Raw genomic sequence first — 18,315 nt, 5'->3', positions numbered from 1 at the left:
ATAAGAGATGTTTTCCAATATACATAATTATATATATATTGCATAGAATCAGCAGATTTCTTCCTTTCACTGCTCTTGAAAATTCCCCCATTGTCAGAATTGCTAACAAAATGTGTATGCTGATTCAAATGTTTTTGTTCTTTGTAAGATATTAAAATATTGATCTTTTTATTCAAATATTTAAACTCCCATGAAACGTATTGGAGATAGTATGTAATGCTTTATTACTATTAAGATTGTATATATAAAAAAGAAAATTTCAAATTGTACTGCATTCTATTTCCATTACAAAGTTATTGGTATACTTTATTTATGTCTTTCGAATGGAGCCTGTAATTGTCCCCTCTGTTATACTTGCAGCAAATTACATCAAATTCACTTGACAGCAACTTAGGCTCGGACTCGTTCTCAGATATTGGTCTCAAAATTTTTCTCCCAGTTGGGTTGGTATTGGTGATAAGTTTCATCGTGCTTTTACTGGTATTATCATACCGATACTACCGTAGGTACTACTTCCGCGGACAAAATTGTTCACTTGTGAAAGCTAGTGAGGATAATCAAATTCTGGACAAGTTGAATGTTGTAAATAGAAATTCATCTTACTTTGAAACCAATGTAGGAGAATATGGCAAAAAGTGGATCAACGGAAGCATTTCAGTCGATAATTTAAGATTGATAGAAGTGATTGGGGAAGGAGCGTTTGGTCAAGTCTATAAAGGTATGGCAGAATGCATTATAAATAAATTTTGATATTGTGATATATTATAAATAAATTTTAATATTGTGATATATTATTAGTTGTTATATATAAGGTATGTTCATTAAAATTTACAGTTACTTAGCAATTTGTCATTTAACTATGTACATGCTATGTACAAAAAACATACTTGAGAAACTTTTATGTATTGTTTTAAAACGCTCTAATATGTTCACTTACAAAGGCAAAACTATCTTTTTAAGGCGAGCTTATTCAACCAGATGTAAACGAAACTACATTAGTAGCCGTTAAAGTGTTAAAAGAGGGCGTGTCACACGAGGCACGTGATGACTTCGAGCGCGAGGTAGAAACCATGAGTGCCTTTGATCATGATAATATCCTTAAACTTCTGGGGACTGTGTCTACAGGTGAGTTTTCATTTGGTGCTTATCCGTTAATAATAATGCATGATTATAACTGTATGAACGGACACAGCTACCGATTGTTAAATCATCCAAAACTTGAATTCAGCTGATGCTAGCAAACCTGGAAGAAGGCTTGCATTAATCACTGTCGATCATGAACAGGCCTAATCAAACAGAGTCAACAATAGTTTTATCGTTTTGTGGTTGCGGGATTCCGTATTTATTTATTGATTGTAATAAATAATTAAGCTTACTTTTTTAGAAGTTTTGATTTACTCATGTTAGGTCCTCCTAAAATTGTGGTCCCTAAATCAATAATGTTTTTTTTTGTCAGGCAGTAAATAATGTCAATAAAAATGTTGATGAATTGTATTTCAGCTGGTTTACTTGGTATTGCATGCAAGCAACTGTCTCTTTCTGTTAATTAAAATAAAATGATAGAACCAATGCATGGTTTCAACACTATGAAACTGATTGTTCGGAATAATATTAGTTTCTTTAGTCATTAAAAATGATCATATACATTAATCTAAAATCATAATAAAATGTCTTCAGAACATCTGCTGGGTCGAGAACAGTGTTAATTTTGACTGATAATATAACTTTAAGCGGATTGAAAACCTGTTGAGTTGATACTCAGATGTGTTACCTCTTAATTTGGATAGAAATACCGTATATCAGGTTATTTTCCTGTATGGCAAATTTCGCGATTTTGGCAGTGATCTAAATTTAGTGAATATTGTTGGACATGTTTCTTTTTCAGCATTTTTCTGCTGACAAGGACAGAACCATGTTTAAACTGAGCGTTATTATTTTAACAGTTAAAACTTTGTTTTCAATTTTACTATTAATGTATCGGTTGCAAGTATGTGTTCGATATTTCACACTAATTATTAGTATTGTTATGATTTTGGTAGTGTTAACGTGTAATTGTTCAGCTTCCTATGTTAGCACGGTTAGAATTATCTTATTCTATCGAAATCCTGGTTAAAATGAGTAAACAAAAATACTGTTCGCTGACTGTGTCACTTGAGAATTTTATGTATTTTAAAAATAATACAAAAACGACCCCCCCCCCCCCAAAAAAAAAAAAAACAACAACAAAAAAAAAAACATGCAAACAAACAAACAAAACAACATTGAATTCCAAACAAAACAACTATGGTTATCGAAAAATTGGTATTTAATAAATGATTTGTCTGTATCACAATGTGAAATGAAAAGAAAATTAAACTGTGTTGCATATCTAAAGCAGAAAACAAATGCAAAATCCCCGTATTATATAGAAGGACAAATAAAGCGAATCTATTTTTTCGCGATATCCATTGCACGCGAATAAGGCAAAAGGTAATTGCTTTTAAAATGGCCACCCTGCAGAGGTTTAAATGAAACAGTTGATACACATGTATCATAAATTGAAACATTTTTTCAGGGAACAACGACACCCCTTATATGGTGTTTGAATACATGATGCACGGTGACCTGACAGAGATGCTTAGGAAGAATGAGCCAACTATTACAACTACTGACACTTCTGTAATGTTGCAAAAGGTAGTATAAAATTAAACTTGAGTACCTCTTCTTAAAAAATATATATAAGAGGGGTGTCGCAGAAGTAAAGAGACTTTAGTCATAACTGCTATATTACATTGTAACAGTTACTCGTGTCATTTTTTATCCTCATTTTTAGTATGTTTCCCATGTTTATTAAACAAACCCTCTACATCGACATTCTTTTGTTTACTACTTAAAAAAGCCGAAGCGTTTTCGAGGTAACATATGTGGCGAGCGGCGTATTTGTCCATTGTACTTTTAATTGTTCTAATTTGCTGTATATATGAAACCCTTATTTTCATTATTTTATAAATTCAAATGTAATACAAATTCAATAAATCGAATAACAAACTTCATAGATAAAATCGCATTTTAAGACATTCTGATCATTTTGACTTTGTATACTGATATACTATATATATATGACTAAAGTCTTTTATTTTATGCTTTTCAGTGGATTACTGATTTATCCGTGAAAATTATATTTGATAATTTCACAGTGAAAATTATCAAAATATAATTTCACTTTTTTCAATGACGAAACTACTTTTTTAAGATTTTCCCCATGTGGTACCTCTATTTTATTTTTACTGACAATTCTGACAATATCAGGCTGTTAAAAAAATAGCAAAGCTGAAATAGATAAATAACTTAAATGTCAAAAGTAATAAAGAGAGAAAATTTACTTCTATTCCTTCAAATTCCAATCACAAAATTTCGTCTCTAAATTTTTTGTTTTGTTTTTACAGTCTAAAAAATACATTCCTTCCCCATGCTAAACTGCTCTTGATGACATTTGGGCATATTAAAGTATCCTACGAGCAATAACTGCCGTATGCTTTATGAAAAATTGAAAAGCATTGACAGCCATCAATCGTAAAATATGTAAAACAAACCAGCGTTCCTTACAATGCCTTAGCACTTCCAAGTTTGCCATTTTCCTAGCTTCTTTTCTGAATGTTTTCACTTCTGTCAACACTTATTTTTTGTCTGTTACAATCCTCAATTAAGTTTTTTTTTCTTTTAAAAAGGTGTATGACTAACAAATCCAAATTATATCCTTCTGAATCTTACACAATTATTTTCCTCCCATGAAATACACAACTTTAAAAAATGGCTGCCGCTTACATTTTACAAAGCCAGGTCTAATATAAATTCGCAGTAAGTAACAGAAATATGGATGGATGGTTGGACTTTTTCTCCTACAAGAATTGTTTGTTTTTATTATTAAAACAAGCGATCTTTCATATCTTTTTAATAAAATGAATAAATATCACCGTCATTTAACCTTGATTGGCGGACTTATTTTTCAGCTCAAGACTTCTTGTTTTTAATGAGAAATTCCCTCTAAATGGGGCTCTCAATGGGGGAAACAGATTTTAATATTAACGTTAAAATTATGGAAATTTCGTTTTAACTTGTTTTAAAGCATAAAATAAAAAGAAAATTTGTCTGTTTGTTGTGTAAGATGTAATTTTATTTCATCTCGTGAACCATAAAAACAGTATTCTCACTCGTGGCTACGCCACTCGTGAGAATACTGTTTTTAAAGCCCACTCGATGAAATAAAATTTCATCTTACACACAAACAAACAAATATCCTCTATGTATTCATTATTTAAAATCATATGAATGATAATTTATTCTAGATGGCAACAGATGCTTATCTTGGATAATAGTAATGGATAATAGTTAGTAGTTTATTTGCTTGAATACTAATGACGTAGAAAATGGAGAAAAAAACAACAAAATCGCTAAAGAAAACCTCAAAACGGCTAAATTGAATGATCCTAATTACTTTTTCAGACTGACCTTGTTGACATTACGATACAGATTGCCAACGGTATGAGATATCTGACGTCACAGCATTTTGTTCATCGTGATCTTGCAACGCGTAACTGCCTCGTAGGTGATGGTTTGATTGTAAAGATAAGCGATTTTGGGATGTCACGTGATATTTACACTTGTGATTATTATAAGGTAGGTCAAGGTTTATAATGTCTAAATGTCTGCGTTTTTATTTAAATATTTTCTAGAGGTGTTTGTACCATTTAATAAAAGTCTTAACAAATAAAATAGATAAACACAGAATCCCTAAAGAAAGCCCAACACGGCAAAATTGAAAATGTTGCAGGCTCGGTTTGATTGAGCCTGTTCATGGACGGTAATGGAAAGTGCAAGTTATCGTCCACGCCCCCTAGCACCGGCTTAAGCAGAATTCAACATTTAAACGTGAAATAGTAAAATTTTTAATTTAGAAACATCCGCAGATGTGTTCATACGGCGGTTATCATGGAACCTTCAATGTGACACTTTCGTGCCATTCCATGAAAAGCGGCGTATGGTCCCCAAGTAATAAAAAGGGTATGCCCTAAACGAGAAAACAATGGGCGGAACTAAATAAAATGGAATTTTGAAAAGGGATCAGAGGTTATGAAGCCTGCGTATCACAGATAAGACGTCAAAAGACAAATTTAAAAAGCAGGCAACATATCCTAAGGGTGATTTAACATTATTCAAGTAGGAATATTGGAACCACCCAACTAGAAAATGCCGAAAAGTTGAAACTAAAAATACCACAAGCACAACAATAATGTCGTGCTGAACGATCTTCATGTGTAAAATGTCAGATCATTCGCTCCATTTGTTTTTGTTGTTTTTTGTTGCTGGTTTTTTTAAAATACTTATTCTGATTAGTAAAAAAATATGTCTTACAAATGAAATGCGTTTTAACACCTTTAACTAAAATTGGAAAACAATAGTACAATAACTCAAGTTTAAGTTTTAGTTTGTATATAAAACCTCTTAATTTTAAAAGAACACCACTGACGCTTTTCAACATGACCTGACATGACGGTACTGGAAATAACTTTGACCGAAATCTTTAGCTCAAACTTTAAGATTTAAGCCCATTTAGTTGTTCTGAATTAATTTATTTCATTTATGAAAATTATTAAAAAATAAATGGAAAGCGTTTATACATGTATGTTTTATCATCTTTTGAGATTTTACAATTTAACGTGCCTTAGTTGATCTATTCATGAAATTCAGCTTTTCAATTAATACTTTAGGCTTTGTTGACATCAGTAGAGATCTTTTTAGTATGCTTTCACCGCGTGCATTAATTAAGAATCAAATATTTTTTTGGCTTCCTTTTATGGTGCTATATATTCTGTTCCTTTCTATCGCAGAAAGCCTTATTAAGATTTAGGGTTCTCTTCCTTACCACATTTTATGAATTTTTAAAAGAGATATCTTTATTTCTAATAATATTCCAGTTAAACTTTTAAATCACCTCTTTGTGTGTTGTTTCCTTCTCTCTTATATAAATAATTCTATTTCTAGAAAAGCGGTATCACTGCATTACGATTTAAATTCAAAATTAAGGTTGACTTCCTCTCCTGAGACTTGGCGATCAAAAGATATATTTATTTTTTATGATAGTTCAGTAAATGGTCCAAATCACCTCTTTGAATGATATTCCCGTCCCTCTTATGTAATATATTCTATTTATAGAAACATAATACGATATATTACGATATCAGTTTAAAATAAGGATTAACAATTTTGTTTTAGATTGGGGGATCAAGAATGTTGCCGGTACGATGGATGTCACCAGAAGCTGTGAAATGGGGACGATTTACTACAGACTCTGATATATGGGCATTTGGTGTTGTTCTGTGGGAGATCTTTAGCTACGGGCGACAACCCTACTATGGACATACAAACGAAGAGGTAATTTTCTAATGTATTGAAACAGAGAAAACTATAGTCTCCAAAGACATTCCAATACGGCAAATCTGAAAATGTTACAGGCTCGGTTTGACTAAGTTTGTTCCTGGACAGTACTGGAAAGTGCAAGCTACTGTCCACACCTCCTTACACAGGCTTTAGCAGTATTCATCATTTAAACATGTAATGATTTTTTTTTTTTAAATGTTTTTAATTCGCCTTGCACATTTTTCAATATAAGATTAATAAATCGTTTTAGTGCAAATCTTAGGGTCATTATTAATAACGATTAATAACAAAATGCATTGTTTCTATTTAGGTTATTAGATTTCTGGACGATGGAATTTTACTGCAGAGGCCCGAGGAATGCTCATCCATAGTATATCACGTTATGTTACAATGTTGGAAAATAAATCCTAAAGAACGACTGGCATTTGACAGAATCCACAAATATTTGACCGAATACAGCAAACAACTTCAAAACTCCTCAAAACCTGCATCATATAATGTGGTCAATGAATATGAAATTCCTCAATAAGCACTTCAAAATAACTTTGTTATTTAAGAACTGTCGTGATTGATAAAGTGATTGACAATACAAACGATGGACCTACTTTCCGTGTTTGATTCGTAGCCAAGATAGGAGTTGCATTCATTCTTTTTAGTTATTAGTTATTAACTACAAAATTATGGCGCTCAAAAGTCGATTGGCTCGAAATATTCCGTTAAAGTATACCATACGATACTACATAACTTTTTTATTCTATTTTCTAATTAATAAAGTAGTCTTATGGAACAATTTACTGATAGGAAATCAAAATGCAGATTATAACAAGAGTGTAGGTTTTTACTTATCAATAATGGAAACAACAAAGCATACATTCAATATTTATGAGAAATTTGACTAGGAAGAAAAAGCAACACACGGTTTTATTCGTTCATGAGAAACTATATTGTGTTCAAATTTTAGGTTTTTAACAATGAATGTATTTTTTGTTCAAAAGTTTATGTTCATGGTTGACTTAGAAATTGTAAATTTATCTTGTGTTTATGAGAGAAAACTTTATTTGTAAATAGAATATGATCTTTATATTTTATCTGTCTATCAAGTTATAGTGTGATTACTTTACATTTATCAAGAATTTTGTAATAAAAACGTAGTTTTTAAAACAATAACCTGTTTCTTTTTATATGTCAATTATGGTCGCTGAAGAGTATAGCATAACGGTCGATCTCAATGCATTAACAATGTTATATTAAATAACGAAATGCCATTTTAATACTTTCAAGTGTTAAATATTACACATTTTCTTTCACAAGTTACATTTAATTTCATGTCATCTTAAAATATTTGAAATGGAATTATGATAAAAGAGAACTATATTAGATATTCCACCGATAAATCTATTGTATGTTTGCAAAAACTTGTCTGTTGTTTGGCAAACCTTTATTTTCTCCCCTCTAGTTTTGAAAGTTTGAGAGTAAGCAATCACCTCAGATAGAACATTATTTTAGACCACAGATGTATTATTTCAAAGAAGAGCGGGAACCCGAGTAGAACCACCGGCGTTCAATAACTAAACTAGATAAAATTTACTGTTCCACTTCGTTTTACGTTTACATTTTACACTATAATTAATCATCATGTAAGAAAATGTGTTATATTAATGGCCACTCTTGCTTGGGCTAAAAAAAACGATAAATTTCTAGAACTCACTTTCGTACTATGACCCGGGTATATATATATATTTAAACTTTCATCATGTTTCAGAAGTTTCAATAACAAATCATGTACCAAAGTCCTTATAACCATACATAAGTTTTTGCAAAGTGATAATTTCTGCAGTTACGACACATATAATATAAAGTTTTCACATAAAATATTATTTTCGCTGCGTTAAAAATGTCGAACAACCATTTACTGTCGATCATTCATAATATTTTAAGAATTTTACATCTTCGTCTGAACGCAAATCACATTGATTCCATTAGTAAAATATTTCGCTATCAAGAAATCCGTCTAAACCACATTTTTTTAGATTATTTGTGACGAAGTTTAATGGTTTGTAACTCAATTTATTTGAATGGAATCCAAAATATAAATTGTGATAAACATGACTTAGTGCTTAGCTGAAAGAAATAAAAAGGTTTGATAGCAAACTTTCAATTCAAATAAATCATTACAGGCTATTTACTTTATCAGTAAGTTCATAGAAGGCAATTCAATTTTGGACAATTAATTTTGCCTGAATTTTATCCCCATTACATAGTGTTTTTGTCACTTTATCAATTAGTTAACCCTTAAAATAAAAAGGAAATTTAATTTTGGACATTTAAATTATGCTTGCATTTTATGTCCATTACATTGTTTATTTGTCCGGGTGTATTTTATTGTTTACGTTGTTTTACGCTGATTGGTACACAAGTTTGTTAAAAGGTCGGCGTCCGCCAACTTTACCAGCTCACTGGATAACTATCCAGTCAGTTCTAATTTCTCCGGAAGTGACCGGCTAGTAATCCGGTATGATTTCGGTATCGCCCATGAAGGACGGATGACCATTATCAGAGATCAATCGCCACGGATAAAAATATGTGTGCGTAACAATAGTCATACATATGCACAAAAATGTTGATAAAACGTCACAAAAATACATTATAACTATTATTCCGAATTAATAAAAAAATGTTTAAAAATACGGACAAAACACCCGGCACATTTTTCAATATTCATATATCACTTATTTGCGCTACCAATTATTTCCTTGTGCATCCCATTGACAATTATTACGTATCGCAAACAAACTGGCATGATGAGGTTGGGCCTAATGTATAGACATTTCCGTCATAACATATCTTTCCATCGGAATAAGTTATAATTGGATTATCGTTTGGGAATATTTTTTTTAATAAATAGTTCCGTCCTGTAATTGTTTGATTATCGAGAACTGAGTTGAATAATATCTATTTTGTACCCAATACGTGTTTGATTATGTCACCAGTAAAGTACAAGTCAGACGTTTTAAATTTGCACTTTTATATTAACCAATATCACGAACATATGTTTCGGGAAAAATTTAATGATTTGGATAAAATTGTATTGAATAGCAAAACGTGCAGATCATACTTAGACGGAACGGATTTTTCACATGATCTTGGTCTACACTGGCACGGGACAAATCAGTTGTCGCCAGCCGGTTAAGGGGTAATTTGCTTTTGATTTTGTACACAAACGCTAATAACTTTCACAGAAGCAAATTCAATGCTAGGATAGTACGTCATCGCGTACCTGCAAAATGCTCCAATTCAAAATGTTATTTTGTTGACTCGGAGATAATTGTTTTGTTCATTCTACGAAATCCTTATAATATCAAAAAAAAATCTGGCCATTAAAAAATAAATTATATTTAAATAAAAAACATTTGAATATTAACTTTCTTGTTAAAGCCTGATAAAGGGATACATTTTGTTTTAGAGTCTGAGTGGGAGCATTTAGGAAAACAAAACTTTATCCTGTTTTAGGTCTTAAATAGGCAGTAATACTTGACAAATTAATTTAAATTATATTTACGATTTCTTAATGTAAAAACATATTACAAAAAAAGCACAAAAAAAGAGAAGCGAAAAAAACAAAAACAAAAAACAACACTTGAGAGGATTTTGCAGATGCGAGATGACGTAGTATCCTACAATGAAAATTACAGTTAATTAAACGATGCGATACTTTTTTATGTTGAATAATAGATAATTATCACCAGTTGTGACTGTTACTATTTATAAATAGCACCGACACAAGGAAACTCTTACATATTTTATTTTGTTAATGAAACTGGCCTTAGTATAATGAAATCGTTCCGTTTATATTGCAATACTTAATAGAACAAATGAAGCATTAAAGTAATAAAACACCATGCAAAAGCACTATATATATCTCCCTTTTACTTAAAGAGCAGCTAGATTTTTTCATGTAGTCAATTACTAGTCTTACTGTCTAAAATGAGAATATTATTATTTTTCACCATTTTCTTGCATATACAAAATAAATACTAATCTTTCTTGTATAAATAATATTGCAATTTTAATATTTCTTAAGATTATAGTCGTTTTTTTATCATATTTTATCAAGCATTTATGTTCTAATACAACAACATAATAAAAAAGAAAGTACCGATTTGAGAAAGGTAATTAATTAAAAAAAGTATTGAAAAACTCAGTATGTTTGACCATTAACAATTACTATTAAATGTTTATAGAAGGGATAAATTTACAGACATGCATGATAAAATTTTTAATAATTTAAAACAACCATGTCATTTTATAAACATATATAAACACGTTTCGTAATATAATTTATATTTCATTTTACGGCTTCTCCCAGAAGAGAAGAACTTTCATTTATTTTTGTTACTAAAATGTATCAGATTTTTACAATAAGTGGCAAAAAAGTGTTATAATATCTGTCAAATTTTGCGGTTCGGATCGGAATATCCGTCCCGAGGTGACCCGCCCATTGGGCGGTAACGAGGCTTGCCGAGTTACCGCCCATGGGCGGGTGACCGAGGGACGGATATTCCGATCCGAACCGCAAACATATGTCAGATATTTTTTCTTGCATATTCTACCATATTTCATTATATTTCAAATTCTTTATCTTTATTTTCAATGAAAATTTATATCATTACAACCGTAACTACTTTCTTACAGCAGCGTATGAATTACAAAATTATTCATAACGGTAAAATGACGTCATCTTTATCGTGCCATTGTACAGCACGCGACTCATCTGGAACCCCCCATGCCAGATGAAATTTCCGGCATGGGTAAAACTAACGGAAACGCCAGTCTGATATGCAAGAATACTTATTCCCATGTTTGTATTGATAAATTCCATGACTTTTGATTATTATGACTGTGGATAAACCATGATGGTATTTCTGAATAGAAATGGATATTTGATATTTAACCGCGATTATAATATCACAATGGTTAGGCCAGTTATAAAAATGAATATATCAAATATAATTATTATTTTCATTGAGACATATAAACACGTGTTTGTATATTATGTCAGTGTAAAACGTAATGTTTTTATAGATATTATAATAGTGGATATTATAACAGTATAATTGACTTTTTTAAAACACCTGAAAGGAACACATGAGAGCAACGCACCTGTTTTGAATACATACTTACTATAAAATACATAAATAAAATCCTATAAAAACATATGTTAATTCCATAATTCTAAATGTACCGTGTAACGGGTTTTTTTCTGGTTCTAATGTTATCTTAATATAGAAAAATGTGCAGAACAAATCATTTTAAAAATATTTCTTACGCATAATTAATATTTTTTTGATAACTTGAAGCATGTAGAAGTAAAAACAACAACAACAACAAATTCACACTTTATATTTCTCTTTGAACGTAACTTGATGATTTAAAATACACGTAATTATATATAGTTGTTGATTGCTACTTTTATAGGATATAAATGCCATACTCAATTATAAAATTCAATAACTCACCTGAGTTTGCTAGCTGCTGAATCTTTTTTCAATACGTACATTGCTTTATAACTATACAAATATAATATAATATAAACTTTAGGTATATATTGAATGATTCTATTTCATACTATACTAATCTTTAAAACGGGATTGACAGGCATATTGATGGCTTTGAAAACAATAATAGGTTTTGAGCATAAGCAGGTTTAAATTTATTTAATTCAAACGGTTTTAATAAATTGCAAGAAACATTATAATGATTTGCAAATGATCGAAAGAATATAATATGACTATCAATTATTGTATTCATGTATAATTTTTAATATTTCAAGGTTTTCATAAGTGCAGCGATTTATAATTAGCTCTTGTACATAGTAACTCGAAATATATTTTTGTATATATATGTATATATATGTTACTTGATTTGTATTTATTTTCATCATAAGAAATATCACATGAACTAGGCAATAATTTCAAAATATGCATGTAAACACAATGATTCCGGATCATTTTTTTCAAAAAGAGAATCATTTTAGTCGTCAAGGCAACACGTCGAAATCTGGAATACATTTCATTTTGTCAGCAGAAATCGTTTACATTAACGAAGATGATCATTCGTTTTCATTAATGAAGATGAACTGATTTAACTGTATGCAATCACCGGCTCAACAAAGCTGTTTATCATACATACTTGCATTTACATCGTATTTAATGTATTTTAAATAGGAAATTCTTTTGTTCTGTGAACTTGAAACAAATTTGGCAAATGATTTCGTTTGATCTTGGCAATGCCGCTGAAAAGATATGATCCTTTGATAACAAACAATGTCGTTAAGTAAATACAAGTTGTTTTGTTTATAATCTTACACTGTTATGACTAATACATTTGATGTTATTGGTCTTTTCGAGAGAACCATAGATATGTTTGGTAAGAAATACAATATCAAATACGAGTTTAATATGTGATTAGTTTAACATTTAATCAACAAGTTCACTTTAACAGTTAAAAGTTAGCAAGCAAGCATCAACATAGATGCATGTAATTTCATGGAACTTTGAATTTTTTTCAAAACACTATTATGTACAAGTAAACAAAAGTCATGGTTGAGAACGCCACATTCTTCTCTCAAACGTATAACATATGTAGGTTGAAGTATTCGTAACAGCCCATGTTCGTCGATAAATGAAAAAAAAGGGAAAAAACAAATTATAAAAAACTGAATTACTACGTAAAACTTTAAAACTTATTAACTGATGAATTATTTTTTCCTTAAACTTATTTCAATAAAAATTTCGTAAATTTGTAAACATTTCCCCTCCAATTATCCGGCTTTTAAAAGCAATGCCTATCTTAAATAATCTGTTTTGTTAAGGGGGAACGGTTCCACTTTAGAAAATGTGTTATAGATAACTTTTGAAATTTGTTTTTTATTTCAATGAGGGAACGGTTCCCTCTTACCAGTAACATGGATCTAAATTTCTAAATTATTGCATTTTATTCCATCAAATTGTTATATCTTTGTTAAGGGGGAACGGTTCCACTTTAGAAAATGTGTTATAGATAACTTTTGAAATTTGTTTTTTATTTCGATGAGGGAACGGTTCCCTCTTACCGGTAACATGGCTCTAAATTTCTAAATTATTGCATTTTATTCTATCAAATTGTTATATCTTTGTTAAGGGGGAACGGTTCCACTCTAGAAAATGTGTTATAGATAACTTTTGAAATTTCTTTTTTAATTCGATGAGGGAACGGTTCCCTCTTACCAGAAACATGGCTCTAAATTATTGCATTTTATTCTATCAAATTGTTATATCTGTTTTGCTAAGGGGGAACGGTTCCACTCTAGAAAATGTGTTATAGATAACTTTTGAAATTTATTTTTTATTTCGATGAGGGAACGGTTCCCTCTTACCAGTAACATGGCTCTAAATTTCTAAATTATTGCATTTTATTCTATCAAATTGTTATATCTGTTTTGTTAAGGGGGAACGGTTCCACTCTAGAAAATGTGTTATAGATAACTTTTGAAATTTATTTTTTATTTCGATGAGGGAACGGTTCCCTCTTACCAGAAACATGGCTCTAAATTTCTAAATTATTGCATTTTATTCTATCAAATTGCTATATCTGTTTTGTTAAGGGGGAACGGTTCCACTCTAGAAAATGTGTTATAGATAACTTTTGTTGTTATTTATTTCGATGAGGGAACGGTTCCCTCTTACCGGTAACATGGCTCTAAATTTCTAAATTATTGCATTTTATTCTATCAAATTGTTATATCTTTGTTAAGGGGGAACGGTTCCACTCTAGAAAATGTGTAATAGATAAGTTTTGAAATTTGTTTTTTATTTCGATGAGGGAACGGTTCCCTCTTACTAGTAACATGGCTCTAAATTTCTAAATTGTTGCATTTTATTCTATCAAATTGTTATATCTTTGTTAAGGGGGAACGGTTCCACTCTAGAAAATGTGTCTTCGATAAGTTTTGAAATTTGTTTTTTATTTCGATGAGGGAACGGTTCCCTCTTACTAGTAACATGGCTCTAAATTTCTAAATTGTTGCATTTTATTCTATCAAATTGTTATATCTTTGTTAAGGGGGAACGGTTCCACTTTAGAAAATGTGTTATAGATAAGTTTTGAAGTTTATTTTTTATTTCAATGAGGGAACGGTTCCCTCTTACCGGTAACATGGGTCTAAATTTCTAAATTATTGCATTTTATTCTATCAAATTTTTATATCTGTTTTGTTAAGGGGGAACGGTTCCACTCTAGAAAATGTGTCTTCGATAAGTTTTGAAATTTATTTTTTATTTCGATGAGGGAACGGTTCCCTCTTACCAGCAACATGGCTCTAAATTTGCATTTTATTCTATCAAATTTTTATATCTGTTTTGTTAAGGGGGAACGGTTCCACTTTAGAAAATGTGTCTTCGATAAGTTTTGAAGTTTATTTTTTATTTTGATGAGGGAACGGTTCCCTCTTACCGGTAACATGGCTTTATTTCTTAATTATTGCATTTTATTCTATCAAATTGTTATAACTTTATTTTTAAGGGGGAACGGTTCCACTCTAGAAAACGTGTTATAGATAAGATTTGAAGTTTATTTTTTATTTTAATGGGGGAATGGTTCCCTCTTACCGGTAACATGGCTCTTATTTCTTAATTATTGCATTTTATTTGATCAATTTGTTATATCTGTATTTTTTAAGGGGGAACGGTTCCACTCTAGAAAATCTGTTAAAGATAAGTTTTGAAATTTACTTTTTATTTCGATGAGGGAATGGTTCCCCCGTAAGCATAATGTATTTCTGATTACTGAAAAATTGCTTTTTATTGATAGAGACATGTTGTATTCTGTACATAGCTTTTGTTTTTCGGGGGAACGGTTCCCCCGAAAACATGTGCAAAAGAAACAAAAAATAAAATTTGGATGTTTACTTTAGCTGTTTGTCTTTTACTTTTCACAAAACAATACCATTACTTTAGCTGAAAATAATGTAAAAATAGTGCTTTAAAAAGGGGAACGAGTGTATTTCCCCTTTTTAAAATATATCGAGTTAATTATTGTATTCAAAATGAACATATTATGCTTATAGGAACAATCCCCAAGAAACATGTAAATATATATTACTTAAACAATTTCAAATATGTATTTTTTATTTCTTTTTCAAATTTGTGATAATTCGTTCACTCTATTGACGGCATGCAGATTTAAGAATAACAATAAATACAGGCAATAGAAATAACACTTACCTTCTTCAGTATACTCAAATCGATTCAAAGTTGAACTGTTTTCCGGAAAGGACAATCCAAAATCTTTTAACTTAATTCCTTTTAGAGACGGAATGTTCATGATTTGAAACTGTGTTAAATTTTTGTATATGCTATTACGTACAATTTAAATTTATTTCTATGCTATATCGTTCAATATTATCAGACTATTTAAATAATTAAAGTGTAAAATAATACATTCATGTGTTGATATACCATCTTTCTACACATCTATCTATTTTGAGAGATAAAACACAAGATCTACTATTAATAGAACAAATATTTAAAACATTGTTTGTTGTAAAAATGAAAAAAAAGTGTGTTTATTTATTTAATATATTCCATCCTGATTTGCTTCTGTCTAATGACAACTTAAGTATAAACTAAAGCACACAATGGAACTCATAATACAATCTTCTATGGCATTTACATAAAATCAAAGGACATCAAAGTAGCTATATCATATTATATAGTTATTAATGTGATATATTTCCACAAATAAATTATCGTGTTTTTCTATAATTATTATAGATTTTTAATGACGAATAAATATCTTATAATCACTGCGTAACCTTTATTTTGCAAACAGGACGCACAGAAACAAGGAACGTTGTGTAAAAATCCAAAGTTACTTTAGCAATTACTATTTTTCAAATTCCCTTTTGAAGATAAAATTATATAACATGAAAGACACATCAGAATAGTCTAAAAAATTTCAAATAATTTCACATTATCTTCATTCAAAGTATTAACTGTAATAAAACCAGGTTCTGTTTGAGGTTTCCTTTAAATAATTTGAAAGTCTCGCAATATCTCGCATTAATTTTCCATCATTATTAAATCCTCGTGTTATCAATAAAACTGTCCAAAAGCTTGAAGTGATAGATTTAAGTTTAATCACGCCAAAGTTTCTTCTCTACAATACATTGCATAACTACTTGGTTCAACGCGTTACGTAAGAATAACTGTCTATAAGTATAAACACATGGCAACTGTCCGATAAAAATTTGCATTAGAGAAAAAACTTGCATCATTATTTCGCTTTCATACTGAATAAGACAAAATTGCAGGTAGCCTGCTTGATCTTGATTAATTAGTGAATAAAGCATCTTAATTATTAAATGGTTTGTATCAGGAAGAATGCGTTCTTTTACTTTTTAAAGAACATTCTTATCTTTTTATAGATTATGTGAGAAAAGATTTTTTTTTCTTAATTTAAACACAAACCATCAAACAACAAAGCTATTTATTTTTTGAGAGCTATGCTCATTTAGAAAGGGAATAACAACATTTAAAAACATTTCGTTGTTCATGAGAATAAAAATCCATGCATCTTATTCTTTTTATTGAAAGAAACCTTTGCGTTCCGAAATGCATTGCATACCCTTAAACTTTCAACTTTGAAGGACAGACATAGGAAAAGGTAAACAAGGAACAGTTCTTGAGGTAATAGTGTTTTTCTTCATGTTATTATGTAAACAATTAGAAAACACAGTTGCATGATACTATTAGTGTAATTGATTGGTGGACAGTTATACCTGGAGGATATATGAACTTGCTAGATTGATTTAAATCAATTTATTTACACATACGTATTAAGAAATTGTATTAACGTGTGACTAAAAAAGGGAAAATTAATTAAATAAAAATATGACGTACAAAATGATACAAATCTTTGTTTTCTTTTTATCTTTGCTATATTTTTGATGGAGTTAAATAAACCAAAACAAACAAAAACTGCTGTATTTCTCTACTGGCACACTGACAATCGCTTTTTGCTTTAGTAATAAAAATTTAAAAAGATTGCACAGTATTTCAAATCAAAGAAATTTCTTTGATCTTTTTAAAATTTTTTTTTTAAAATAACGAACAAACCGGAAGGGAAATTTCACTTGGGTTCTAATAATTTTTCCCATAATCCAAAAAAAAAGGGTTTTAATTTCATTTTAAAACCCCGGGTTTTTAAACGGGAAAGGGAAGAAAAAAGGTTTGCCCTTTAAAAATGTTTATTTAAAGGCAAACAGGCCCCATTGGGAAAATTACCGACACTCCGTAAACTAGTTTCGTTAGATTCCTCACACGACAAAATCAAAGCCCCTCGCCAAAGACTTCCCCATTGGAGCAGGGACGCCCCTTCTTTTTCTTATTTGTACATTTTTTTGAGGAAATGTTTAAAAAACCAGACATATTTTTTAGCTTCAGTTCAACATGAAAACAAAAGTCCCTGTTCGTTTAGTATCTAAAATAAAAAAAGGATAAGGCATCTATTTGAGAAAGATTAAATTGTAATTAATACAAACGACTGATTCATAGGAATTTGAGATTTCATTAATAATAATGACGTAATGATGAGATGATGGTTATTTGTTTAAAACAACCTGTCAAACAATTAAAATAAAATATTTTTGCAGTGTTTTAGGTTTCAATCATAAAAATCAAACGGCTTTAAGAATGAATTTTATTCATATCAGCATATGTAACATTAGTTTTTTTTAATATTTTCTTTCTATATTATGAAAGTAATAATAAATATATCGTTTTGCAATACATTTAAATTATGAATATTAAATTATATTAAATAAAAAATCAAAAGCAAGAACAGCCAAGGATATCTTTTTTT

The 18,315-nt window shown here is 30.1% G+C and overlaps 1 protein-coding gene across 1 annotated transcript; it reads left to right on the top strand.

Annotated features, from left to right (window-relative positions):
- Positions 1-360: 360 nt before the first annotated feature.
- Positions 361-7,107, top strand: LOC132727353 (tyrosine-protein kinase transmembrane receptor Ror-like; the record flags this gene model as incomplete). The annotated part of the gene is given in 6 exon segments (XM_060712789.1): positions 361-718; positions 961-1,125; positions 2,555-2,673; positions 4,483-4,656; positions 6,253-6,411; positions 6,728-7,107. Coding segments are annotated over 6 exon segments (1,194 nt in total), but the record flags the coding sequence as incomplete, so codon positions are not given.
- Positions 7,108-18,315: the final 11,208 nt, after the last annotated feature.

Source organism: Ruditapes philippinarum, unplaced genomic scaffold (genome assembly GCF_026571515.1).
Source record: "Ruditapes philippinarum isolate M1 unplaced genomic scaffold, ASM2657151v2 ctg16329_1_1_1_1, whole genome shotgun sequence".
NCBI classification, from domain to species: domain Eukaryota; kingdom Metazoa; phylum Mollusca; class Bivalvia; order Venerida; family Veneridae; genus Ruditapes; species Ruditapes philippinarum.
This window is presented reverse-complemented; position numbering and strand designations above follow the sequence as displayed.